Source organism: Macaca nemestrina, chromosome 13, assembly GCF_043159975.1.
Source record: "Macaca nemestrina isolate mMacNem1 chromosome 13, mMacNem.hap1, whole genome shotgun sequence".
Lineage (NCBI taxonomy): Eukaryota > Metazoa > Chordata > Mammalia > Primates > Cercopithecidae > Macaca > Macaca nemestrina.
Genome location: NC_092137.1, coordinates 27,288,790 through 27,316,411, shown reverse-complemented (window position 1 = coordinate 27,316,411; position 27,622 = coordinate 27,288,790). Strand labels below are relative to the sequence as shown.

The following is a 27,622-nucleotide window of genomic DNA, read 5'->3' as shown; positions in this document are numbered from 1 at the left end:
TTTCTAGAGCTGGAAAGAAGCCAAGAGACCACCAAGCCCAATCTTTTTTTTTTTTTTTTTTTTTTTTTTTGAGATGGAGTCTCGCTCTGTCTCCCAGGCTGGAGTGCAATGGCGCTATCTCGGCTTACTGCAGCTTCCGCCTCCTGGGTTCAGCTGATTCTTCTGAGGAGCTGGGACTATAGGTGCGCACCGCCATGCCCAGCTAATTTTTGTATTTTTAGTAGAGATGGGGTTTTGCCATATTGGCCAGGCTGATCTCGAACTACTGACCTCGTGATCTACCTGCCTCGGCCTCCCAAAGTGTTGGGATTACAGGCGTGAGCCACCACGCCTGGCCAAGCCCAGTCTTCTACAACTGAGAACCCTGAGGTTGGTAGAAGGGAGGTGACCTGCCCACACCAGGAGTTAGCAGAAACTTGAACCCATATTTCTTTACTACTCATGGGCAGAGTAATACTGCTGCTATGATTCCCAGGAGAGAAACGGAACTTTGCTAAACTACCACTTTGGACAAACTCAAAAGCAGATGGGCCATATTTGTGGTCTGAACGCACTTGGAGGCCAGAGACCCTCTGCTACATGGTGCCTGTGTCAGACAGCCCTAGAATTTGGATCCTGGGGCTGGAAAAAGATGAGAATGCTGGGAGACTTTGGTTGTGGAAGACTGCCTCTCAATGGGACCCACTGTGTTGGCTGAGTGCCAGCGGTGGACTCCTGATACCTGCATTTGCAGAACTGATAGCTGCCACGAGGCAGTGGTTTGCAGCAGTACAGCGTTCTCACATCATCTCTAGCCACTTCTAGAGGCGCAGGACGGGGTCAGCACCATGGACAGCCCCCACGGTCCCGCCTCCCTTTCGTGTGTCAGAACACGCGACCCGGACTAGTCTGGTCTGGTGACGGCCCTAGTCACTGCTGGCGGTTCTAAGCAGGGCGAGGGACTCCCGTGGGTCCCAGAGCAGTCCTTTCGCCCCAGCCAGCTTCTCGCTCTCCTGCGTCCAGTGCTGCTTCCAGCGCTAGCCCCAGGGAGACGAAGGCTCATGTCGGGAGGTGCGCCCTTCCGGGGCCCGCCAGCCGCCAGACTCGAAGCTGTGGCTGTCATTGCTTCTACAATCAGTGCATGTTCTTCGCTGACGTCAGTCGGAGCTGTCCTGTCGCTATATAAGGCTGGCGGCAGTCCCGGGACAGACCCTGTGTTCCCCAAGGCGCCTTCGGCCCGCCCCGAGGGACAGAGACTGGAGCTCAATCTTGGACCGTACAAACATTCGCCGACAACCTGTGAGTGGCTCAGAGCGTCCACCCAGCCTCCCCCAGCACCAGGACTCCACTCAGCTCAGCCACCGCGCTCCTTCGGGAGGGAAGCTGGGTGGAAGGGATGGAACAGCACTGGCGCAGTGGCCGGGGCTGGAGGGCAGGCTGCGGGCATTGGGCGGCTACCGGAAGGGTCGCCGGGCGAGCGCAGGGAGGGGAGCGGCCTCCTGCAGCTGCCCCAGGCGCACCTCACCCTGCGCTGCCCCTGTGTGTCCAGGGCCGGCGGCACCATGAGGCAGGCGGGGCGCGCGGCGCTGCTGGCCGCGCTGCTGCTCCTGCTACAGCTGTGCCCTGGGAACAGCCAGAGGAGCCCCGAGGCGGCCGGGGTCCAGGACCCGAGTCTGCGCTGGAGCCCCGGGGCACGGAACCAGGGCGGCGGGGCCCGCGCGCTCCTCTTGCTGCTGGCAGAGCGCTTCCCGCGCCGCGCAGGGTCCAGCCGATGGGAACCCGGGACGGCAGGCGAGCGGCCGCGGCGGGACAACCCTCCTCTGTCCATTGACCTCACCTTTCACCTGCTGCGGACCCTGCTGGAGCTGGCGCGGACGCAGAGCCAGCGGGAGCGCGCCGAGCAGAACCGCATCATATTCGACTCGGTGGGCAAGTGACGGCCCGGTTTGTGGCCGCGAAAACTTTGACCCCTTTCCCCCACCGGAGGGTTGGGATGCGGGGCAGAGCCACCAGGGCACTCTCTGCTTGACTATTTTTTAATAAAAGTACTGAAGACCCGTTGGCTTCTGTCGTGGGGGCAGGGCAGTCACAGCAGCGTGGGAGCCCGTGGGAAGGTGGGGCCCCCGGGCCAGCGGGGGGGGAACAAAATGCTGTGGGGGGCTCCAGGAGAGCGGCTTTCAGCCAGGTCAGCCAGGTGCCTTTGAACCCCAGGGGTCCCCAAATCCCTAGGACCTCAGAGGTCCCAGCACCACCGCCCCGCCCTCGACCCTTTTCCCAGGGCGCTGGGCTCACCATTTCGCTCCTGGCATCACAGAGGTGCCCAATAGGGGTTCATTTGGCTTCCGCCCCCCGGATAGTCTCAGGTTCTGGGAAGGGCAGGATGGTGGGCGGGTCGCCTCCGAAGCCGAGGCTGCGGCATTGGGCAGCGAAAGGAGATACGGATCGGGGACGCTCGAGTTCTTTATTGAGATCCTCCTGGGGCGGGCGCCGATTTGGGCGACGCCGCGGTCTCTGCGCAGATCCTCCCCGACCCTAGCGCGGGCGCTCGAGCAGGGTCGGGTTGGCGCAGGCCTGTACCCGGGAAAGAAGGCTCGGTGGGCTGGTGCTGCGAAGGCGCCAGGCAGCTCGAGCCCCGCTCACTCCGTCCTCCGCCACGTGGGTTTCTCCTCTACTCAGCCTGCCTTGCCTGCCTCCCAGCACCCCGAGGAACGGCGGGTGAGGAGGAAAGTGTATTTTTCCGCCCTTTGTGGCTCCGGGGTTGGGTGGCACCGACGAATGGGGGCTTCATGCGACCCGCAGGGAGGACAATCACTGGGGGAGGGGACGCGAGCACACCAGCCAGGCCCCACCCCAAGCCCCTCGGGCCGCTCTCACCTTAAGGCCCATCCGGCCGCTCTTCCTCCGGCCCCGCGCTGCCCTCGTCTCCGTCCAGGGCCACCTCCTCATCTTCTTCCTCCCCGGAAGCGCCTGGGCCCAAGGAAGGCCTGGTGAGGTGGAGTCCCTGCCTTTCCGGCCATCGTGCCCTCCTCACCTCCCACACAGAGGGTCCGAACCCCAGTCCCAGCGGCCCTCGGCCACCTCCCTCACCCGGCTGGAAGTCGATGGTCCGCAGCATTTCGGCCACGTGTTCCACGCTCACGGTGAATTGCTCCATGCTCTCATAGCCTGGCTCCGGCCGCCCTGCCAGCTCCACCTTCGACATGGCCCCGACCCTGCGGTGGCCACACGGACTCAGCTGGCAATGCCCCAGCACCCTCAAGCCCCGCCCCCAGCCAGTGGAGCAGCGCAGCCCCCTCCTTTCCCTTCCCGCTGTGCCTACTCACTTATTGATCAGCTCCTTGGCCTGCTGCAGGGAAGAAAAGGAGGGTGAGAGTAAGCACCGGGCCAACCCGGGCAAAGTCCCATTTCTGAGTCTCACCACAGTCCTGTGGGGTAGGTGGGAAGGCACATCCCAATCGTTAAGTAGAAAATGAACTCAGAGGGGGTGACTTGCCTATGGTCGTAGTGGCAAACAGGTGCAAGAGACAAGACTTGAACCTGGGTCTCCAGGTACCAAGGCCCCGACTCTAGCCACTGTGCGGCACTGCTACCCTCCCCTAGGGCCCACCTGGAGGTAGAGCGCCATCTGTGGCTCTTCCATGGACTGAATGGCGGACTCCACCAGCTTAGAGGAGGCCTCCAGGTGGTCGCCATACTGACGGATGAGGCCGCGGACGCGCTGCAGCTTCTCCTCTTGCTCCCGGGCCAGCGCCTGCAGCAGCTCGCCCTTGCGCTCCTCCAGCACTGCGCACAGGCTCTCAAACCTCTGGTTTAACAACTGCTTCTGCCTCCGGCTATTGTCCTAAAAGATGGGGAGCAAGGATGAGGGAAGGCGTGGCTGAGACCCGGTGTCTGGGAAAGCACAGGATACTCACAGAGAACCAACACAGAAAGTGACCCACCCATAATGACACTGTGCGTTAGTGGCTGAGCCAGAATCCAGCCCAGATCTTTTCCATAATAAAAACACAATACTTTAAAGTAGCTTCACTGAGTGTTGTCTATATCCCTAGCCCTGGTTTTTATTTGCATTATTCCATATAATTCTCAAAAAGAACCCATGAGGTAGCTGGTGTACCATTTATCATCATCACTGTTTTATGAGGTTAAACAAAACCAAAGCACAGAGAAGTTAAATAATTGGATTAAAGTTTTGCGGAAAAGCTGGAATGAGCACCCAGCAGCCTGGCAAAAGCACCTCCCACCACTCCCAGGACCCCAGAAACTTTTGGACCAGTTTGGCCAGAGGTCAGAGAGGAGCAGTTCTCTTGGGAGCCCGGGGTCCGCAGGCCAGCCAGTTGCTGTTCCCCCCGCCCTCCAGCCCAGGCTCACCTCAATGGTCTGGCACACCTCCTCCATCTGCGTGATGACTGCTTGCACACGGTCATTGCCTGCCACTAGCATCGCGATGCCATCGCTGAGCTCGCTCTGATACACACACAGGTTAGCACTTAGAGCTGGGACCTCACCTAGAGCTATACCCCTCACCCCAGCCAGGGTTGCCTAGGAGAGGGCTGGCCCCTCCACCCCACCCCCCATGAGGGCATCTACAGCAATCTAGAAGGTTTGAACCATCAAAAGGTACAGAAGCACATTCTAGGGATTCTGGAAGGAGGTGGAGAGAAGCCCTCCACCACTAAGTGGGGAAGGAACAGACAGTCTCCAAACATCCACCAGATAGTAGGCACTGGGCTAGATGCTTTATCTGTAGATTCATTTCCTGCATAAATTCTGAGAAATTCTTCACGATTATCCATCTGCATAATATTGCCTTTTCTCTATTCTCTTTATCCTCTCATTCTGGGAATCTGATTAGACCTGTTAGACCTTCTCACTCTCAGCCTTCTCATCTCCTAGAACTGCACATTCTGTTTTTCTTTTAGTCCTCTCATGCTATTCACTAGTTCTGTTTTCAGACAAATCTATCATTTAATTCACCTGTTGAGTTTTTTGTTTTTTTTTTTTTTTTTTTGAGACGAATTCTTGCTGTCACCCAGGCTGGAGTGCAGTTGCGTGATCTCAGCTCACTGCAAGCTCCGCCTCCTGGGTTCTCGCCATTCTCCTGCCTCAGCCTCCAGAGTAGCTGGGACTACAGGCACCCGCCACCACACCCGGCTGATTTTTTGTATTTTTAGTAGAGACAGGGTTTCACCGTGTTAGCCAGAATGGTCTTGATCTCCTGACCTTGTGATTCGCCTGCCTCAGCCACCCAAAGTGCTGGAATTACAGGTGTGAGCCACTTCGCCCGGCCGAATTTTTTTTTGTAAGAGACAGTCTCACTCTGTCACTCAGGCTGGAGTGCAGTAGTATGATCATTGTTCACTGGATCCTCGAACTCCTGCACTCAGGCGATCCTCCTGCTTCAGCCTCCCGAGTTGCTGGGATTACAGGCACATGACACCACTCCCAACTAATTACAACAAAAAAATTTTTTAGGCCGGGTGCAGTGGCTCACACCTATAATCTCAGCACTATGGGAGGCCAACACGAGGTCAGGAGATCAAGACCATCCTGGCTAACACAGTGAAAACCCGTCTCTACTAAAAATATAAAAAGTTAGCCAGGTGTGGTGGTGGACACCTGTAGTCCCAGCTACTCCAGAGGCTGAGGCAGGAGAATAGTGTGAACCTAGGAGGCGGAGCTTGCAGTGAGCCGAGATCCTGCCACTGCACTCCAGCCTGGATGACAGAGTGAGACCTCCGTCTCAAAAAAAAAAAAATTTTTTTTAGAGATGGAGGTCTCACTGTCACCCAGGCTAGTCTCAAACTCCAGGCCTTATCCTCCTGCCTCAGCCTCCCTAGTCACTGGGTTTACAGGTTCCAGCCACCATGCCCAGCCATCTGTTAAATGTTCTATTTTATATATATATAATATATATAACATATTTTATATATGTTATATATATTTTATATATATATATATTTGAGATAAGGTCTCACTCTGTCTCCCAGGCTGGAGTGCAGTGGCTCAATCTCAGCTCACTGCATCCTCGACCTTCCAGGCTCAGGTGATCCTCCCACCTCAGCCTCCCAGGTAGCTGGGACTACAGGTGCATGCCACCACGTCCAGCTAATTTTTTGCATTTTTTTTGTAGACGGGGTTTCAACATTTCCCCAGGCTGGTCTCCAGCTCCTGGGCTCAAGTGATCCTCCCACCTCAGCCTCCCAAAGTGTCGGGATTACTGGCGTGAGCCACCACACCCAGCTACATGGTTGTTTTTTGGTATTCTATTATTGTTTGGTTTTTTAAATTTTTCATCTTGTTTTAAAAAGCATTTGATTCATAGTGACTTCCAATTATTTAATAATTCCAATATCTCAGTTCCTTTTGGGGGGTATCCTAAATCTGTAATTTTTATGTCTGCTGACTTCACTCATGGATTACGTTTCTCTGTGCACCTTCAATTGTGAGCCAATATTTTGTTGATATTAATTAATCTAGGGAATACCTACAGGCCTAAACTGAGCATATTCTCCTCCAGGCAGTATTTGCATTTGCCTCTGTTGAAAGCCAGGTGGCGCAATTTACTGCTTTAGCTCCTAGGATCCTTGTTTAACCAGCAGTCTCCGGAACTTTTTGCCCTGTTGCCCAGGCTGGAGTGCAATGACGTTATCTCAGCTCACTGCAACCTCCACTTCCCAGGTTCAAGCGATTCTCCTGCCTCAGCCTCCTGAGTAGCTGGGATTACAGGGCCTGCAACCACGCCCAGCTAATTTTTGGTATCTTTGGTAGAGACAGGGTTTCACCACGTTGGCCAGGCTGGTCTCAAACTCCTGACCTAGTGATCTGCCCGCCTCAGCCTCCCAAAGTGTTGAGATTACAGGCGTGAGCCACAGCACCCAGCCAGGTCTCTGGAATCTTAGCTGCAGGTACCCCTCTTTTAGGGGTTTGGAGGAATAGTCTGGTCTCTAGCTCAGTGACATTGCCAGCACTGGTCCTCTGGGAAATGCTGCCTTTTCTGTGCTTGCCACTCAGCGTTCTGCTTTCAGCTCAGCCTTTTCTTTTCGCCCCTCCCCACCCCCACTGATTTCCTTTGCTTCTATGTACCAAGCAATATAATTTGAAAATTCTGTTTTACACAGAATCTAGTTGTGTGATAGTGAGAGGACCCTGCGAGTATCTAGCCCACCATACTGAAGTCTGTGCTTTCATCCATTATCGAATTTTATCCTTATAGCTACTTTCACAAGTAGGCATTTTCACCCTCATTTTACACATGAGGAAAGTGAGGGCCACAAAGGTCCAGTATCATACCTAGGTCACATACCGAGTCAAGCACAGAGCTAGGACTTTCACCCCAATCTGCTTGACTTTTATTATTTTATTTTATTTTCGAGACAGAGTTTCGCTCTTTTTGCCTAGGCTGGAGTGCAATGGCGCAATCTCGGCTCACTGTAACCTCCGCCTCCAGAGTTCAAGTGATTCTCCTGCCTCAGCCTCCCGAGTAGCTGGGATTACAGGCGCCTGCCACCATGCCAGCTAATTTTGTATTTTTACTAGAGAAAGGGTTTCACCATGTTGGCCAGGCTGGTCTGGAACTCCTGACCTCAGGTGATCCACTCACCTTGGCCTCCCAAAGTGCTGGTATTACAGGCATGAGCCACCGCGCCTGGCTTAATCCACTTGATCTTATTTTTATTTATTTATTTATTTTATTTATTATTATTATTATTATTTTTAGACAGAGTCTTGCTCTGTCGCCCAGACTGGAGTGCAGTGGCGCGATCTCGGCTCACTGCAAGCTCCACCTCCCAGGTTCAAACAATTCTTCTGCCTCAGCCTCCCGAGTAGCTGGGACTACAGGCACCCACCACCACACCTGGCTAATTTTTTGTATTTTTAGTAGAGACGGGGTTTCACCACGTTAACCAGGATGGTCCCGATCTCCTGACCTCGTGATCCACCCGCTTCGGCCTCCCAAAGTGCTGGGATTACAGGCGTGAGCCACCGCGCCTGGGCTATTTATTTATTTTTAGACGGAGTTTTGCTCTTGTTGCCCAGGCCGGAATGCAATAGCGTGATCTCAGCTTACTGCAACCTCCACCTCCCAGGTTCAAGCAATTCTCCTGTCTCAGCCTCCCAAGTAGCTGAGATTACAGGCACATGCCACCACGCCTGGCTAATTTTTGTATTTTTAGTAGAGACGGGGTTTCATCATGTTGGTCAGGCTGGTCTCTAACTCTCGACCGCAGGTGATCCGCCCGCCTCCGCCTCTCAAAGTGCTGTGATTACAGGCGTGAGCCACCGCGCCCAGCCTGCTTGACTTTAAAACTAAGTGGAGCAACACTTTGGGAGGCTGAGGTGTCAGGGGCATTTGAACCAGAGCAACTCCATCTTGAATAGGGGCTGGGTAAAATGAGGCTGAGACCTACTGGGCTGCATTCCCAAATGGTTAAGGCATTCTAAGTCATAGGATGAGATAGGAGATCGGCACAAGATACAGGTCATACAGACCTTGCTGATAAAACAGGTTGCAGTAAGGAAGCCAGCCAAAACCCACCAAAACCAAGACGCCAATGAGAGTGACCTCTGAGGGTCCTCACTGCTACACTCCCATTAGCGCCATGACAATTTACTAATGCCAAGGCAATGTCAGGAAGTTACCCTATATATTCTAAAAAGGGAAGGCATGAATAATGTACCTCTTGTTTAGCATATCATCAAGAAATAACCACAAAAATGGGCAAACAGGCTGGACCCGGTAGCTCATGCCTATAATCCCAGCACTTTGGGAAGCCGAGGAGGGTGGATCACCTGAGTTCAGGAGTTTGAGACCAGCCTGGCCAACATGGTAAAACCCTGTCGCTACTAAAAATACAAAAATTAGCCAGGCATGGTGGCGGGTGCCTGTAATCCCAGCTACTCAGGAGGCTGAAGCAGGAGAATCACTTGAACCTGGGAGGCGGAGGTTGTAGTGAGCTGAGATTGCACCATTGCACTCCAGCCTGGGTGACAAGAGTGAAACTCTGTCTAAAAAAAAAGGGCAACCAGCAGCCCTAGGGGCTGGTCTGTCTATGGAGTGGCCATTGTCTTATTCCTTTTTTTTTTTTTTTTTTTTTTTTTTTTTGAGACGGAGTCTCGCTCTGTCGCCCAGGCTGGAGTGCAGTGGCCAGATCTCAGCTCACTGCAAGCTCCGCCTCCCGGGTTTACGGCATTCTCCTGCCTCAGCCTCCCGAGTAGCTGGGACAACAGGCGCCCGCCACCTCGCCCGGCTAGTTTTTTGTATTTTTTTTAGTAGAGACGGGGTTTCACCATGTTAGCCAGGATGGTCTCGATCTCCTGATCTCGTGATCCACCGGTCTCGGCCTCCCAAAGTGCTGGGATTACAGGCTTGAGCCACCGCGCCCGGCCATTATTCCTTTACTTTCCTAATAAACTTGCTTTCATTTTACTCTATGGACTAGCCCTGAATTCTTTCTTGCACGAGATCCAATAACCCTGTCTTGGGGTCTGAATCAAGACCTCTTTCCTCTAACAGAGGCAGGAGGATGGCTTGAGCCCAGGAATTCAAAACAAGCCTGGGCAACACAGTGAGATCTTGTCTCTTTTTAATATTTTATTTTTGTTTCTGAGACAAGGTCTCACTCTACCACCCAGGCTGGAGTGCAGTGGTTCAATCACGGCTCACTGCAGCCTCAACCTCCTGGGCTCAAGTGATCCTCTCACCTCAGCCTCCTGAGTAGCTGGGACTACAGGCATGCTACCATGCCCAGCTAATTTTTTGTAGAGACAAGGGTCTCACTGTGTTACACAGCCCAGGCTGGTCTCGAACTCCTGGACTCAAACAATCCCCTGCCTCCTTCTTCGAAAGTATTATTAGTACCACTACTACTACTACTATTTATTACTTGTAGTATCCTCCTAAAGGATTACAAGTGTGAGCCACTGTGCCCTGCCTGAGACCCTGTCTCTATGTAAAAATGAAAAAATTAGGGTCGGGCGTGGGCGTTCACGCCTGGAATCCCAGCATTTGGGGGGCCAAGGTGGTTCGATCACCTGAGGTCAGGAGTTCCAGACCAGCCTGGCCAACATGGTGAAGCCCCATCTCTACAAAAAATACAAAAAATTAGCTGAACATGGTGGTAGACACCTATAATCCCAGCTATTCAGGAGGCTGAGGCAGGAGAATCGCTTGAACCCAGGAGGCAGAGGTTACAGTGAGCCGAGATTGCGCCACTGCACTCCAGCCTGGGCAACAAGAGTGAAACTCTGTCTCAAATAAATAAATAAATAAGCTGGGCATGGCGGCACATGCCTGTAGTTCCAGCTACTCGGGAGACTGAGGTGGTAGGGATCACGTGAGCCCAGGAGTTCAAGGCTGCTGCAGTGAATCACAATCATAGCAGTGCATCCCAGCCTGGGCGACAGAGATCCCCACATCTCTTCAAAAATAAATGAATGGAACTGGGCACAGTGGCTCACGCCTGTAATTCCAGCACTTTGGGAGGCCAAGGTGGGCAGATCACATGAAGCCAGGAATAAAAAAAAAAAAAAAAACAAAAAAAAACAAAAAAACAAAAAAACTGGGCGTGGTGGCACACACCTGTAATCCCAGGTACATGGAAGGCTGAGGCATAAGAACGGCTTGAACCCGGGAGGCTGAGGTTGCTATGAGCCAAGATTGCACCACTGCACTCCAGCCTGGGTGACAGTGCGAGACTCCATCTCAAAATAGATAGATAGATAGATAGATAGATAGATAGATAGATAGATAGATAATAGATAGGGCTGAGTGCAGTGGCTCACATCTATAATCTTAGTGCTCTGGGAGGCTAAGATGGGAGGATCACTTGAGCTCAGGAGATCAAGGCTGCAGTAAGTTGTGTTTGTGCCACTGCACTCCAGCCTGGGCAACAGAGTGAGATCCTGTCTCTAAATAAATAAAGAAATAAACAAAAGATAAGTGGAATAAGAGGCTGACATTGAGACCCTGTCCTAAGCCCCCATCTCCCACACATCTACTCCCTCCCCTGTTTGATACCTTCTGGCGTTTGTAAATGGTGGGCAGTGGGGCCACCTCACAGTCCTTGTGGGCACCGAAGACCTTGCAGAGAGAGCAGGTGGGCACCTCACAGCTCAGGCAGTAGATATTGATCTTCTCCTCTTCATGCTCCTCGCACATGAGGTGCTGCTCAGCCTTGGAGTGCAGCGGCCTAGAGAGGAGTGGGCAGGGGGAGGTGGACCTTAAGCATGAAGGGTCCTAGGAACACCTTCTCTTCAGCCTCCACCAACTACCACCCCTTCTCCACCCCTGCAGCTAGTGCTATGGCTGAACTGGTGAGTACTTCCACAGAGCTCTGAGTTTGGGGAATAGAAGGAGCTAAGAGATAGAGAAGGCCTGGATCCAAGAATAGTCTGTATTTCAGGGGGCAGGGAAGTCCCACAGGACAGGAAGTCTTGGAGGGTTGGCGAGGATCTTGCTGGTGGACTGCCAGCCTCTCCCAGAAGGAGAGGGTAGGAGTGAAGTACTGGCTAGGGAATCAGGGACTGCCCTCTCTGGGAGGCCTGAGGCAATCCCTCTCCGGATCCAGTCCTATTGTCTCTAGACAGAACAGGTGGGTTGACGGTTTCAGTCTCTCCCTTCTGGCTCTGATGGGTTCCTTGGCTGTGTCCCAAGCCCTGACATTTAGAGAGGCAAGAGACCCTGGCGGCTCACCTGGACGACTCCTGCTTGTAAATGTCAATAATGTTCTCCACTAGCAGGTTTCGCTGCAGGCCGTAGACACCGTGTCTGTCCAGGACAACCTCATGCCTGCAAGATGGGCAGCGGAAACGGCCTCCTGAAGACACAGTGGTGGAGCCCCGGGACTGCCACAGAGGATTCGAGGCCTGCAGGGACAGATGGCTTGAGAGAACAGGCACGGGGAGGCATGAAGGGACTCGGAGGAGGCAAGGGGAAAGGGATTGGGGGCTAGGGAGTAGGAATATGATAGAGGGGAAGATGTCAGCTCTTCTCTGTGGCTGGATCCACCTCTGAGAGCAGCGCAGGGTGTACGGCTATGGAGACCCTGCTTCCCACCTTTGCCTCATTACTCAGCCCACCTCCTAGAGTGCCCCTGCATCTAGAGACCAGCTTTGGTAAAGGTGTAGTCAGGCTGGGATCTCTCCAAAGGGGCCCAGCTTGGAGCTGTGGGGAGACATTGGCCTTGGCAATAAGGCTGAGGCAGGAAATGGACTCTGAGTGGTGCGGCCAGTGTCTTCCAGTCTGGGGCCCTCTTGAGCCACATCTGGGGGGAGATTCTCTGCAGTCCTGGGGAGGGGTACAGCAGACACAAGTGCTCAACAATGGGGCTCACAAACAGTAACTAGCCAGGTAATTCTCTGATGCCTTTTTTTTTTTTTTTTTGAGACAGGGTCTCTCTCTGATGCCCAGACTGGAGTACAGTGGTGGGATCACAGCTCACTGCAGCCTCAACCTCCTGGGCTCAAGCAATCCTCCCATCTCAGCCTTTTGAGTAGCTGGGACTACAGGTATGTACCACCATGCTCAGATAATTTTTTAAATTTTTAGTAGAGATGAAGTATCACTATGTTGCCCAGGCTGGTCTTAAACTCCTGACCTCAAGCGACCCTCCCGCCTTGGCCTCCCAAATTGCTGAGATTATAGGCATGAGCCACCATGCCCAACCTCTTAACTATATAAATTTAGGCAGGTATTCAACCTCTGTAAAGCTGAGGATAAAATTAGATTATTCATTTATAGTGTGCCAGGTAGTTGCTAGACTTCGAGTTAAAGATACAAGGAAAATGCATCCTGCTCTAAGGACAAACACCCAACAACTGCATCCAGCAGGATGGGTGTTGTGACAGGGGTAAGTTCAGAAGGAGGACTTAACAGACACCCATCACTTCCTCCCGCTTACATCTCTTTCCTAGAGAAGTTGCTCCATCCTCTCCTAGAAGACAGATCCGTGCCACAGATGACTGATTCAGAGCTAAGGAGGTGATCACCTGACCCAAGCAGAACCAATTAAATGTTCTCTCCTAAGAATCTGCACTTGAGACTCAGGGGCTTAGCTGGCTGCACCATGTGCTGCTTACGAACTGAACAGACCTGTGGAATTGGGCTAAGAGCTGACATCATGGCCACCCTGGAAAGTGTGAGGGGTCATAAACTCTGAACAGAGAAGGCTGGTCTACAGAGAAAAGAGTCTATGCGTGGGGAGATGCAGAGATGAAAGACTGGCAGACACTGCTTATTGTTCCCGGACGTTCACCACCTTTTCTTCTTTAATAATAAGGGCGCTGAGTTTTAACAAGACACATGGTATAAAGGGCTGGGTGTGGTGGCTCACACCTGTAGTCCCAGCACTTTGGGAGGCCGAGGTGGGCAGATCACTTGAGCTCAGGAGTTTGAGACCAGCCTGGGCAACATAGCAAGAACTCATCTTTACTAAAAATAAAAAAATTAGCTGGGCACAGTGGTGCACACCTGTAGTCCCAGCCACTCAGGAGGCTGAGGCAGGAGAATTGCTTGAAACCAGAAGACGGAGGCTGCAGTGAGCTGAGATAGTACCACTGCACTCCAGTCTGAGCAACAGAGGCAGACTCCATCTCAAAAAAACAAACAAACGAAAACCGTGAATCTAAGCCTCCCTTCCAACTGGGTGTGGCCAGTTGGCTGTGCTCTGGAATGTATATGCAAATGTTTCGTGTAATTTGTAGGAAATTGCATAAACCGTCTTTCAAGGGAGGGGCATGCCCTGCTCCTCCCCTTTTCTCCTGCCTGCTGACTGGAAAGAAGATGGGATGGCTCAAGTTGAAGCAGCCATCTTGAGTCATGAAGTGGTAGCCACATGTTGAAAATGGTAATGAGATGAAAGGAGCAGGTCTCTGATGGGGCAGTCCTGGACTGTCCACCCATACTTTCGCTTGAGAATAAAGCAAATTTTTACCCTCTTTAAGCCACTGTTATTTTGGTGTTTCTGCCACTCATAACAGAACCTAATCCTAACTGGCTGGAAGACCATGCATTCCTAGAGAATAATGGAGACAGTGGTCACCTATGACCTAGCATATTGAGATGCACTTCCTACAACTGGGATGCATGAAATTCTCCAAACCCTTATACCACACACCAACCAGAAGACAGTTTGGAAGGCCCCTTGCATGTGTGCAGCAACACCCCACCACGCACAGAGTCAGCCAAGTCAAGGGTCTTATTTGATCCTTTGGTAGCAAGGGCTGTAGGCAAGGCAGGAAATGTGGACCCATTGTGAAGTGAGCAGCTTATCTTGGGGAGAGTAACAGGTATGTGCCATAAATACCACATCTTTCTTGGGATTTCTTGAGAATCATGTTAACCTTTAGCCCATCATAAACCTGGGCAGATTAGTTTGAGATAATTCAAGGCATGTTTGTACATCTGCCTTGTCAGTAGCTAGAAATGTATGAATATTGTTGAGTTTAGTTTAGGGAGTGCGTTAAAGTGTGTAATCACTTGCCTTTTGTTTGCTTAATACAATTACTTTTCAATATTTAGAATCCAAGTGAGGAAAGAGGTGTTGGGAGAACTCTAAGGCTGTAGGCTCCTGTCTTTCTTATCTTTGATTTGCTGATGGTAAGCATATAGAGGTACTTGAATGGGAGGAAGGGGGACCTATATCCCACAGCAAAGATAAACTCGTGGGCAGCCTCTCTCCCCAACCTCCATCCCTCACTGCACCCTTCCTCTTCCTGAGCCACAAAGGCAGGAATACTCATTACTTAACATGCAACAAATGTTCTGAGGCCAGGCGCGCTGGCTCACGCCTGTAATCCCAGCACTTTGGGAGGCCGAGGCGGGTGGATCATGAGGTCAAGAGTTCGAGACCAGCCTGGCCAACATGGTGAAATCCCATCTCTACTAAAAATACAAAAATTAGCTGGGTGCAGTGGCAGACACCTGTTATCCCAGCTACTCGGGAGGCTGAGGCAAGAGAATCACTTGAACCCGGGAGGTGCAGGTTGCAGTGAGCCGAGATCGTGCCATTGTACTCCAGCCTGGGCGACAAGAGTGAAACTGCATCTCAAAAAAAAAAAAAATGTTTTGAGGGCTTATTATGTGTAAAGCATTGTGTCACGGGTTTTCCAGACATTATTGAATTTATTCCTCCAGAACTTCTAGTAAAGACGGTTGAGGATCCCTCCAGGATCCCAGCTACTCGAGAGGCTGAGGCAGGAGAATTGCTCAAACCCGAGAGTCGAACCCAGCAGGCAGAGGTTGCAATGAGCTGAGATTGCACCACTGCACTCCAGCCTGGGCAACAGAGCAGGGCTCTGTCTCAAAAAAAAAAAAAAGATGGTCAAGGAGATGAACAATCATCCCTAACTTAGACTACAAGAAATAGAATAATAAGGGCTAACAACTATTGAGCCAGGCTTTGCTCTAAGTCTTTCATTTATATTAGTTCATTTAATCATATCAACCCTGAAGAAGGTAGTACTCTTTTTTTTTTTTTTTTTTTTTTGAGTCAGAGTCTTGCTCTGTCGCCCAGGCCGGAGTGCAGTGGTGCAATCTCAGCTCACTTCAACCTCCATCTCCCAGGTTTAAGCAATTCCCCTTCCTCAGCCTCCCGAGTAGCTGGGACTACAGGCACCTGCCACCATGCCCGGCTAATTTTTTTGTATTTTAGTGGAGACAGGGTTTCACCATGTTAGCCAGGATGGTCTCAATCTCCTGACCTCGTGATCCACCCGCTTTGGCCTCCCAAAGTGCTGGGATTACAGGCGTGAGCCACTGTGCCTGACCCTGAAGTAGGTAATACTCTTAGCCCCATTTCAAGGATGAGGAAATTGTGTCCCAGTGAAATTAAATAAATTGTACATGGTCGTGAGCTAATAGGTGGCAAAGCCAATACTGGAACTTAGGCACTCTTGACTCCAGAGCCTGTCCTAATCATCATTGTGTTCCATTGTCAGACACAATACAACTTAGGCCAGGCTGTGCATGGTGGCTCACGCCTGTAATCCCAACACTTTGGGAGGTCAAGGCAGCAGGATGGCTTGAGTGCAGGAGTTCAAGACTAGCCTGGGCAGTACAGTGAAACCCCATCTTCACAAAAATAGAAAAAGTAAGGTGGCTCATGCCTTTAGTCCCAGGCACGTGGGAGACTGAGGTGGGAGGATCACTTGAGCCCAGGAAGTCAAGGCTGCAGTGAGCTGTGATCACACAGCGTGGGTGACAGAGTGAGACCTGTCTCAAAAACAAAACAAACAAACAAAAAACAAAACAAAAAATCCCTTAGAGCTAATATTCATTTCTCTGAGTCTCAGGCAGAGGCAGTTTGTTGTTGTTGTTGTTTTTGAGACAGAGTCTCACTCTGTTGCCGGGCTGGAGTGCAGTGGCAGGATCTCGGCTCACTGCCACTTCCACCTCCCGGGTTCAAGTGATTCTCCTGCCTCAGCCTCCTGAGTAGCTGGGATTACAGGTGACCGCCACCATGCCCAGCTAATTTTTTGTATTTTTAGTAAAGACCGGGTTTCCCCATGTTGGCCAAGCTGGTCTCGAAATCCTGACCTCAGGTGATCCGCCCACCTCAGACTCCCAAAGTGCTGGGATTACAAGTGTGAGCCACCACGCCTGGCTGGTGTTTGTTTGTTTGTTTGTTTTTGTTTTTTTAAAATTTTTTAAAGTAAAACAAGTAAAAGGGTAATGAAGGAACAAACCTCAAACCTTCACAGAGGAAAGAAACTACAGCCTGAAAACCAACTATGCAACGGTAGGCTAAAGCTATTTAAGCAAAGATCAACAAAAGATGACTCATCAAATTAAAACACTGTGTGCCATGGTTGCTTTCAACCAGAATGACCTGTTTGTCTGTGAAATGGAGAGGAAATAGCTCAAGTCTCAGGGGAGACCTCCTCCCATGGACCTGTGTGTGCCTCTATGGTAGATAAGTCACCGGATTCTGCGTGAAAAATATTCCGAGACAACATAACCAAACTGAGACACTCAACTACCTGTTAATTCAGGTCATACCCCTCTATTCACCAAAGAAGGCACAGAACTAAAGAGAGATTGCAAACCAATGACAACATCCAACCAGGCAGCTTATATTTAAGAGGTCAGTGAAAGAAAGCCAAGATAAACACAGTGGGTTGAGTCAAGAATTCACCTTCAGCTCCAGATAAAAGTCCCCTGATGAAAGAGGAGTGATAAGCAGACAGAATCCAACAGAAGATGCAAACCAGATAATACAAAAATAAAAGAAAAAAGAAAACTTGACAAACAAGGGACAGATACTCCAAGAATCAATGCCATTTTGATATACCATTTTAAAAGAAATAACAAAAACAAAGAGATATAAGTGATGAAAGCTGGAGAATGAAAGAGAGCTGGCAGAATTAAGGAAAGAAATCATGTACCTATCAACAAAGAAAAAAATACACATTTGACACAGTAGAATGGATGATGCTGATAAAAGTCACATAGATTACAACAGAAATTATCAGCTAAAAGTAACTAGATCTGCAGCCTGTAACATGGATAAACCCTGAAGACATTATGCTAAGCAAAATAAGCCAGATACAAAAGGACAAGTATTGTATGATTCCTCTTAAATGAGGCACCTGGCATAGGATGGATGGTGTTTGCTGGTTGCTGGAAGGAGGCGGAGTAGGAAGGTATTGTTTAAGGGGTGTGGGGTTTCAGTTTGGGGTGGTGATGAAGTTCTGGAGATGGATAGTGGCGACGGTTTTACAACAATGTAAATGTACTTAATGCCATTGAACTGTGCATTTAAAAAATGGTTAAGATGGTACATTTCACTTCATGTGCATTTTACAAAAATAAAAAAAAATTTTTTGAGACAAGATCTCTCTCTCTGTCATCTCAACTTCCTGGGCTCAAGGGATCTTCTCAGCTCAGCCTCCTGAGTAGCAGGGACTGCAGGTGTGCCACCAAGCCCAGCTAATTTTTAAAAAATATTTCTGCAGAGATAGGGTCTTGCTAGGCTGCCCAGGCTGATGTCAAATTCCTGGCCTCAAGCGATCCTCCCACCTCAGCCTTCCAAAGTGCTGCGATTTCAGGGGTGAGCCCCCATGCCAGGTTTACAATTTTTAGAAAGAAAAAAGTAATCAGGACTTGGGTTATTTTGGCCAATGTCTTCCTTCAAACTCCTGACAGCCAGAACTGAAGGAGGCACACTGACACTACCTCTTCACCACTCTCCTGCCTGCCAAAGCAATTTCTTTAGCAGCTCATCTCATTGGTTAGTCATTGCATTTCTTCTGGAGCCCAGAGGGCTAAGAGGCATCAGTACTCAGGCAGTCCAACCCTAAGTCCTTTGAAGAGTTTCTTTCTTGGGAGAGAGAAATTGGGAGTGTATGAGCTCAGAGGGCAGGGCGGTGGGGAGAGGCTGCACCTCTGCCTTCCTCACCGTCTGGCTCAGGGCTGGTGCCACTCCCTGCTGCGGACACCACAGTCCAGTATTTTGCATGTAGCCTTTCATCCCCTAGTCCCAGAGTTCCCTCCTGATTCATAAGTCCAGTTCCTCCGGCCATATCCTCTGTGGGGCCTGGCTGGCTTTCTTCTTAACCTCCAGGGCAGCCCTTCCCTTCTGTGATTGCTTCAGCAATGCTAGCCCCCAGCCAAATCCTAACCCCATTTCCTTTGCTAGTCTCTCTGGCCAATATTTACATACGTGTGCTTTTTGGCATTAAGACTACATTTGACTTGTAATAAAATAGTAAAGTTTATCCTTCGGACTTTCCAGGGCCTCTGGCTCATATTGCTTAGAGGCCCTCATTGTATTTCCCAAAATATGGCATGATACTGATGATAAGCATGAAGATTGGAGGTGGTATGGGGATGGATGTTCAAGATTTTTTATGTATTAATTCTAATGCATATTAGGAAAAAAGCCCACAAAACTGACAATTTTTCATGGATTTCATTGTGTAGAATACGGATAAAGTAAATATTTAAGGTTTAAAAGTCATTTTTTTTTGTCTGTTTTTGAGACAGGGTTTCACTCCTGCAGCCCAGGCTAAAATGCAGTGGCACAATCTCGGCTCACTGCGACCTCCGCCTTCCAGGCTAAAGTGATTCTCCAGCCTCAGCCTCTTGAGTAGCTGGGACCACAGGCGTTCACCACCACACCTGGCTAATTTCTTTATATTTTAGTAGAGACAGGGTTTCACCATGTTGTCTAGGCTGGTCTCAAACTCCTGAGCTCAAGTGATCCACCTGCCTTGGCCTCCCAAAGTGCTGGGGTTATAGATGTGAGCCACTGCGCCCAGCCTAAAAGTGAGTGTTTTAAAATAGAACTATTAAATTATAGTACAGGTGGTACATAGCTATGGCAAAAATCAGGAAGGCGGGCAGATCACTTGAGGTCAGGAGTTTGAGACCAGCCTGGCCAACATGGTGAGACCCTGTCTGTACTAAAAATACAAAAATTAGCCGGGCATGGTGGCATGCACCTGTAATCCCAGCTACTCAGGAAGCTGAGGTATGAGAATCGCTTGAACCTGGGAGGTGGAGTTTGCAGTGAGCCGAAATGAAGCCACCTCACTCCAGCCTGGGCTACTGAGTGAGATTCTGCCTCAGAAAAAAAAAAAAAAAAGAGAGAGAGAGAGAGATAGGATCTTGCTATGTTGCTCAGGCTGGCCTCAAACTCCTAGGCTCAAGCAATCCTCCTGCTTCAGCCTCCTGAGTACCTGGGACTGTAGGTGTGTCCCACTGCTCAGGATCCTTTTTAGACATTTCCTCCCAATAGCTCCCATTCCCCCCATTAAATATTAACACCATAGATATACTGTGTATCTGTTTATGTACCACATGCTTATCTACCCTTTACACATAAAAAGAGTAAAATTTGGCCATGTGTGGTGGCTCACACCTGTAATCCCAACACTTTGGGTGGCCGAGGCGGGCGGATCACCTGAGGTCGGCAGTTTTGAGACCAGCCCGACCAACATGGAGAAACCCCGTCTCTACTAAAAATACAAAATTAGCCAGGCATGTGCCTGTAATCCCAGAGACTTGGGAGGCTGAGGCAGGAGAATCGCTTGAACCAGGGAGGTGGAGGTTGCGGAGAGCTGAGATCGCGCCATTGCACTCCAGCCTGGGCAACAAGAGCCCCCTTCCAAGAATCAATTTTTTTCCCCTTGAGAGCAATATCGCTCCCATTGAGAATATATGCTGTATTCTAATGCCATCAGTTTCCTTTATAATCATATGTATTATATGGTACGCATTTAAAAATATTGTTATTAGAAAGGATCCATAGGTTTCACACACTGACAAATTGGTCCATGGCACACACAAAAAATTACTTCTTACCCTGATTATAAGTCCCTCAATTTTCTCATCACAAATAAGGATTTTATACTCTAAGGGATACATGATAACTTCCTTAATACATCTTCATAGCTGACAGTCTCTACATTAGGCTAAAGATCTTTCAGCTGACTAATATCCAGTTAGAAAAATCCTATCTTCTGCTTCTGTTTATTTTTCAATTTCGAGACTAAGAGATAACTGATTGGTTCTATTATACACATAAATGTCTTGTTCTTTCTTTCAATCTTACATTTATGCAGGGAAACCAGCCCCATAAAGTAAAATTTCATGTGCCAATGATGTGGTGTGTAGAGGAAATTCCATCACTCTAGGAAATGTAACAGAACACCTAGATTTATGTCCCTAGTCTGTCCCTTTGTTTGTGTGACTGTGACCTGTTTCCTGTGTTCTCTTCTGTAAAACGGAGATAATGTCCATTCGATCTAACTCAAATGGAATCATGTTTGTGAAAGTATTCTATAAATTATAAGGCACTGCACAAACACAGAGGACTGTTAACAATCCTAATCTAGACCTTAAAAAGAAATGACCACACAGAACCACAGGGTATGAAATGACTGTTCTTTCTCCACTGTGAAGGATAAGATGGAGTGGAACAAATAAGTGGAATTTAATTCTAGGCTATGTTCAAGGCTGTTGTGTGGAATATATGCCACGAGCTCTCTTTCTCTCTTTTAGGCTTTACGATGCCTGCTATTTCCTTTGTAATGTTCCATAGCATCTAATAGAAATGTTCCGTCTCGAAAGATGCTCTGTAAATGCAGCTAGTCTAGCAAATCCATACTTATGTCAGAATGTTTTCTCTCCTCCCTGGCTATCCAGAGAGGTGCTAATTTGGGACACAGGTTCTGGATGCAAAGGGGGCTTTTTGGAGGCTATTTCCCCCAACCTGAAGGCCTGGCCAATGATGAATGATGGACCGTGTAAGTTCTGTGAGCCAGACACTCAGAATATGCTGGAAAAACCTTGGGAAAACGGCGGGCAGAAGACCAGACATTTGGAGAAAAGCCGAAGAGCCTGAGAAGAATCCAGGTTTTGGTAAAAGCTGAGCTGCAGGTATAAGAGGGACTGTAAACGGAGGGCTAGCTATGGGCGGCAGAACCTAGGGAAGAGTCTGGCCCAAGGGGCTGGTAAACCAAGCCCTACTGCTTGGAAGGAGGAGCGATGAGCAGAAGAGTGGGCCAAATTAGGGCAGTGGGCACAGAATGGAAAGCCCTCAAAAAATGGAAAGCCACAAAAATATCTTTGACTTTGTGAAACCAAATCATTAGAATTGCAAGAGATGTTAAAGGTCAGTTTAAGGCCAGGTGCAGTGGCTCACGCCTATAACCCCAGAGCTTTTGGAGGCTGAACTGAGAGGATCGCTTGAGGCCAGGAGTTTGAGACCAGCCTGGGCAACATAGTAAGATTCTGTCTCTACAAAAACATTTTTTTTTTAATTGGCTGGGTGTGGGGGAGCACGTCTGTAGTCCTAGCTACTTGAGAGGCTGAGGCAGGAGGATTGTTTGAGCCCAGGAGTTCAAGGTTACAGTGGGCTATGATCGTGCCACTGCACTCCAGCCTGGGCGACAGACTGAGACCCTGTCTCTGGGGGAAAAAAAAAAATCAGTTTAAAACACCCTTTTCTGCCAGGCACAGTGGCTCATCCCGGCACTCTGGGAGGCTGAGGTGTGAGGATCCCTTGAGTCCAGGAGCTGGAGAACAACCTGGGCAACATAGACCCTTTTCTCTACAAAAAATTACAAAAAAATTAGCCAGGCATAGTGGTGCATGCCTGCTGTCCCAGCTACTTACGAGGCTGAGGTGGGAGGGATGGCTAGAGCCTGAGAACTCGAGGCTGCAGTGAGCCATCATCACACCACTGCACTTAACCTGGATGATAGAATGAGATCCTGTCTCAAAAATAAATAAATAGGCCAGGCGCGGTGGCTCACGCCTGTAATCCCAGCACTTTGGGAGGCCGAGGCAGGCGGATCACGAGGTCAGGAGATCGAGACCATCCTGGCTAACATGGTGAAACCCCGTCTCTACTAAAAATACAAAAAATTACCCGGGCGTGGTGGCGGGCGCCTGTAGTCCCAGCTACTCAGGAGGCTGAGGCAGGAGAATGGTGTGAATCCGGGAGGTGGAGCTTGCAGTGAGCCGAGATTGCACCACCGCACTCCAGCCTGGGTGACAGAGTGAGACTCCGTCTCAAAAAAAATAAAAATAATAAAAATAAATAAATAAATAAACACCCTTTTCATTTATAGTCATGTAAACAGGCTTGAAGTGATGAAATAGCCTGACTACACTGTGTGGCAAATTAACAAAGAAACCCATCAGAGGAGAATCCAGGAGTGCTAAGCCTCAATCTAGGTTTCCGTTCTCACTAAATCAAGATTCTTCCCTACAGAAGAGCCCTAACCCTGCTACAAATTTAATGCAATTCACAAAATTTTGGTGAACCGATTTCGCATCAGGGAGACCGGCCCAAAGTTGGACTGAAGAAGTCCTGGCGCCTTCAGAATGGGTAGAAGTGGTGGAGGAGGCAGGCTGGGTAGAATCTTCTCTGGCAGGCCTGTAACTGATGACACCTGGTCCTAACAACTAGCGGATAAAGAAATGGAATTTGGGTGGCGCAAAACAAAAGTCATCTCTCTTAGACTGCCCCTTGTTAGAGAAGGAGGCTCCTTTCTTGACAATCCCCCTCTGCAAGTCCCTCTGTAGACAGACATCCTCCAGAAAAGCTGTTCCAGAACAACCTTCTTACAAGGCCTTTTGGTCGTCTGTTCAATTACAACAGGTTGCAGGCTCAAAAACAAGTGCCCACAGTGAAGTGGAGGCAGGTATAAAAATAAACTGAAGGCTTGCTTTAAAGCCGTTTAGGAGTGAATAGAATTTACAAATACAGAAACACATGGGAAGATGTTTGTGTCAAATTCCCACACCAACAGCTTTCCTTTAGTGGAAGTTCTTGGTAGCTGAGTGGGTGCAAGTGTGGGGAAAGGAGGAGGAAGAAATTAGAGGGGGTTAATGTGGTGTCTTGGTGTTTCATTCTGTTTCAATTCAGAGAGAAAGAATTGTTACAGCTCTAAAAAGAATTACATTAAGATGGCCACTATGTAAAAATGTTTGGGGATATGGGCTTGAATGTAATATGCAAAAATTGCTGGGCTTGGTGGTATGCACTCCAGAGGCTGAGGCAGGAAGATAACTTGAGCCCAGGAGTTCAAGGTCAGCCTGGGTAACATAGTGTGACACCATCTCAAAAACAAAAAACAAAGTAATATACAAAAATAAAAATAACTGTATTGGGGAGGTAAGATTATGGATTTCCTCCCAACCCCTTGATACTGTTCAACTAACAGTATTTTCTTTTTTGTAGAGATGAGGTCTCACTATGTTGCCCAGGCTGCTGTCGAATTCCTGGGCTCATCCTCCCAAAGAGTTGGGATTACAGGCGTGAGCCATCTCATGTAGCCACTATTTTAAAATAAATTGTTTTCAAATTTTGCTTCCTGGCTCTCTAGTTAACTCGGTCTTATAAAATCGCAATTCCCAAAAACTCTTGTTTGCTGTCCATCACGGCAGTTTTTAGGACAATAAAACACGGGAAACCATCTAAATGTTTTAGAGGACAGATTAAGTAGACTGTGGTCCAGACATAACAATGAAAACTACACAGCTATTTAAAAAGGAAGACATAAATCTGAATGGTGGATACGGACAATCACCCACAGGGAGCACGTGAACAAAGGCAGGTGGGGGGCGATGGGTCTCGCCTGAGAACATATACACATGCAAACATGTGCCGATTTGTGGAAATTTTCTGGAAGTATTCCCAAGAAAGTTGGTAATAGTTGCTTCTATCTGGTGAAGACAGTTGAGGGTCTGAGGTGAATAGCAGATTTGCTTTTCATGATATGAACCCCTACACTGCTTGAAAACAGTATGTTTACATGTTACAAATTCTAAATGATATACTGGTATCGCTTTGATAACCGTTAACTTTCTAGGCAACACTCTAAGGGTATTCTTCCTAAGTGGTTTGAAGATAGAGGAAAAGTCCTATTCTTTCCAAAAGTCCTATTCTTGCCCCATACTTAGAAAACAGACAATCTGATTATGCCTACAGTTGTCAAAATGTGGAGGCAATGTGTGAAAAAACTAAATCTGCTCATCTTTCCGAGGGAGATCTACTGAGATATATTGAGATATACAGACTTGAGTGCAGCTGAAGAACTGGGTCAGCCTCCCACCAGGCCCTCCCAAATAAGCAGCAAGGGATGAGCTCTTCACTCTTCCTCCTTGGAGGGGCCAGGGCTGCTCTGCACCTCAAACGACACACATCACTCCAGACCCACAGGGCCACCCCAAAGCCCTGGGTATCACGTTATCTCCAAATATTCTGTACAGGGTTTGCCCCAAGCCATTCCAAGGTCTCTCTGAGCCCAGATCAGTATTCCAGAGCTTTCTGGAACTGAAACAGTGTGCTTGGGTAGAAAGGGTTGACTTCAACAAGCATGTCACTTGAACACATTCTAGCCTCCATGTATGGGGACTGCTCCTGGGCCCCTCTGCCAGACGACAGAGGCACCCAGGAATGCTCTTGGACATTCTGACCACTTTTCTATAGGACACGTCACCTTAACTTTCAAAACTTCTCTTTGTTTTCACACATTTCAAGTTCCAGTGAGAGGATGTTTCACTGTCAGTTCATGAGAAATGATGGCAAAATCTTTCCGCCATTTCCTCCTAGGCATCTCAGCCTGAAGGATGTTCGGAATTCCTCAGACCAAGGAAACACCAAGATGGTGGGCAAAGCATTGCCTCTCATGCAGGACTTCATGCCCAGGATGAGGAGGCATAGCATTTGGTCTGGGTCCCCCGAGACGGAAAATCTACTGCCTCTGAGATACTCTGGAGCTGAATAATGGCAGGTTTGGACACATAAAAGAATAGGAGAGGGAATGGGCCTCAATGGGAAGATGGCAGGAGAGACCACAGAGTGCTGGTCTTCAGTGAAGATGACACACAGCAGACATACAAGGGGCGGGTCACAGGGTACATCGTGGGATGGCGGGACCTAGCCAGTCCATTCCTTTCCCAAACAAGCTGCCCCGAGGAACTTAAGAGGGAAGTATTTTCTTGGTTAGGTTAAAAATCCCTTGTGTTTAACACATTTCCTCATCATTTCTGACACTGAAGAATACTTGTTTGGGATGTTCCGTATCACTGACACACATACTAAGCCAGCTCTGGTCTATTCAGGGTTTGTTTTTGTGTTTTTGAGACAGAGTCTTGCTCTGTCACCCAGGTCAGAGTACAATGGCATGATCTCGACTCATGGCAACCTCCGCCTCCTGGGTTCAAGTGATTCTCCTGCCTCAGCCTCCTGAGGAGCTGGGACTACAGGCACCTGCCACCACGCCTAGCTAATTTTTGTATTTTTGGTAGAGATGGGGTTTCACCATATTGGCCAGGCCGGTCTCGAACTCCTGACCTCGTGATCCGCCAGCCTTGCCTCCCAAAGTGCTGGGATTACAGGCGTGAGCCACCACGCCCGGCCACATTCAGGGCTTTTGCTTAATCGGCAAGGCCGCGCGTGTGTGTGTGTGTGTGTGTTTGTGTGCCTTTGCCCCTCACTCTCCCTGATCTCTGTTCCATTTCATAGCCTACTAGAACCTCCCCGGTAGCACAGGAAAAGAAAAAAAAGCCCACTTATAATCCATTCTGGTATATGCAGCTTTTATTTCTAAACCAGTGGCTAAAATGGTATCTGTGAATTTGATTAGCTATGCTTGGCTCCATGACCACAAATAAACCAAAACCGGCTAGACTTCTAAAAGTAAATTTCTTTGCCTTCTCTCTGCTTGTCAAGTGACCTCAATAGCTTTGAACCAGTAGGCCTCTTTACTCAACAATCTGGAGGTAACAGGTATGAACTCAAGTTGGGGAGAGTTCCCAGTCTCCTGCCCACTGCGTCTAACTCTGTCCCCCACAACGGATGCCCTGAACTTTCCTTAAACACGAATCGTTTTACTGCCATTATGGAGCTTTCTCACAGGGTTGGGTTTTTTCTGTTTGTTTTTTAATGTTTCATTATCTCATTAATCTTTTCTCCGTATTTTCCGCAATGCTCTCAAAGTGTGAAACTCCAAACTGGAATGCAGAGTCTGGCACAGGCTCTTAAAAGGCCGGTGTAGGATCCCCTCCCTCCCAGTTTCCACAGGGTCTCCTTTCCTCAGCAGATCCCAGCACTCCAGCTGCCGTCTATGGACAGGCTGTACCTGCCAGCCTGCAGGGCAGCTGCTGACTCATGCTTGCTCTGGGATTTGCTTGGACCCCAGCCCTTCTGCTCTCCAGCCACAACAGCCACCACCTACCTCAGAGAGCACTCTATCCATCACTTTCTGGGGTCTTAGCTCTGACCTGATCAGTCCCCCACAGGTCTGCATTGCTTTACCTGGCCCTGCCCCATCCCTGGCGCCCACCTGGAAGACGTCGTTGGCACACTTGCGGCACAGGTTGTGTTGGCAGGGCAGGATCACCACTGGTTTGGAGAACATCTCCAGGCAGATGGGGCAGATGAGCTGCTTCTCCAGGTTGTCCATGCTGTGTGCATCCCCTAGCAGCGGCTTGAAACCCACGGTGAAGTTCATCCCCTCGGTGGTTGTGCCTACCCTGGCTTGGGTCCTGCTCCTGGCCTTCACTCACTGTCTGTAGACCCTTCCTCACTCAGACGGCCTGTGGATTCCCTTCTGTGGCTCACTCTTGAAATAGCTCTGCTATCTCTCCTGTCCCTTTAACAACTTGTCTCGTCCCAGATAGCAGTCTTCAGACACTTCTCTGTCTCTACTTTCTGCTCTGCACCCTCGGCAGGCTCACGTAGTTTTAGCTATCCCTCTCTCTCTGTAAAGTCCTCCTTTTGTTTCCCAAATGACTCTCTCTTGTTCACTCTGTGGGTAGCACTGTTTGTCCCTTACTCCCCAGAGAGGAGATTAATTTTACTGTGGGGGTGGGGAGACAAGGGGCATCTGCATGACATTCCAATTCCCAATTTAGCTCATGTAAGGCGAGCCACAGCTGTCACGGAGTGAGTGACCCTGACTCACTCAGGAATGGGTGACTCCCCTGAGCAAGGGCAGGGGCAAGCACCACTGCTTACGGTGAAAGGTGGGTCAGCAAAGGTGCTGCCCTCTCCCTCTGAAGGCTCCTCTGAGCCCAGGACCCCTGCTCTGGCTTGGGCCCTTCTTCCAGGACAGTGACACAGAATCTAAATCTGCCTGTGTGAGAAGCACCCATACATAGCTCAGGGTGGGAGGAAAGATCTTG

General features: G+C 49.4%; 2 protein-coding genes across 2 annotated transcripts; one reads left to right on the top strand and one right to left on the bottom strand.

The window, feature by feature from the left end:
* Positions 1-64: 64 nt before the first annotated feature.
* On the top strand, positions 65-2,036 carry LOC105479755 (urocortin). The gene is made up of 2 exons (XM_011737965.3): positions 65-1,278; positions 1,529-2,036. Exon 2 carries the CDS (start codon positions 1,542-1,544, stop codon positions 1,914-1,916), a length of 375 nt encoding a protein of 124 aa, XP_011736267.2. The 5' UTR covers positions 65-1,278; positions 1,529-1,541; the 3' UTR covers positions 1,917-2,036.
* LOC105479754 (tripartite motif containing 54) lies at positions 2,001-27,347 on the bottom strand. The gene is made up of 9 exons (XM_011737963.3): positions 26,782-27,347; positions 11,675-11,847; positions 11,000-11,171; positions 4,351-4,446; positions 3,587-3,820; positions 3,303-3,325; positions 3,067-3,191; positions 2,854-2,946; positions 2,001-2,550 (listed from the first exon to the last, which is right to left on the bottom strand). The coding sequence occupies exons 1-8, from the start codon at positions 26,947-26,949 to the stop codon at positions 2,855-2,857; spliced, it is 1,083 nt and encodes a 360-aa protein (XP_011736265.1). The 5' UTR covers positions 26,950-27,347; the 3' UTR covers positions 2,001-2,550; position 2,854.
* Positions 27,348-27,622: the final 275 nt, after the last annotated feature.

Excerpts from the sequence above, each read along its gene's own strand:
- LOC105479755 (XM_011737965.3), top strand. The coding sequence starts at position 1,542 with ATGAGGCAGGCGGGGCGCGCGGCGCTGCTGGCCGCGCTGCTGCTCCTG.
- LOC105479754 (XM_011737963.3), bottom strand. The coding sequence starts at position 26,949 with ATGAACTTCACCGTGGGTTTCAAGCCGCTGCTAGGGGATGCACACAGC. Across the intron at positions 4,447-10,999 it reads CCATTTACAAACGCCAGAAG|AGCGAGCTCAGCGATGGCAT; the intron begins GTATCAAACAGG and ends TGTGTGTATCAG. Across the intron at positions 3,821-4,350 it reads AGGTGTGCCAGACCATTGAG|GACAATAGCCGGAGGCAGAA; the intron begins GTGAGCCTGGGC and ends CCCATCTTTTAG.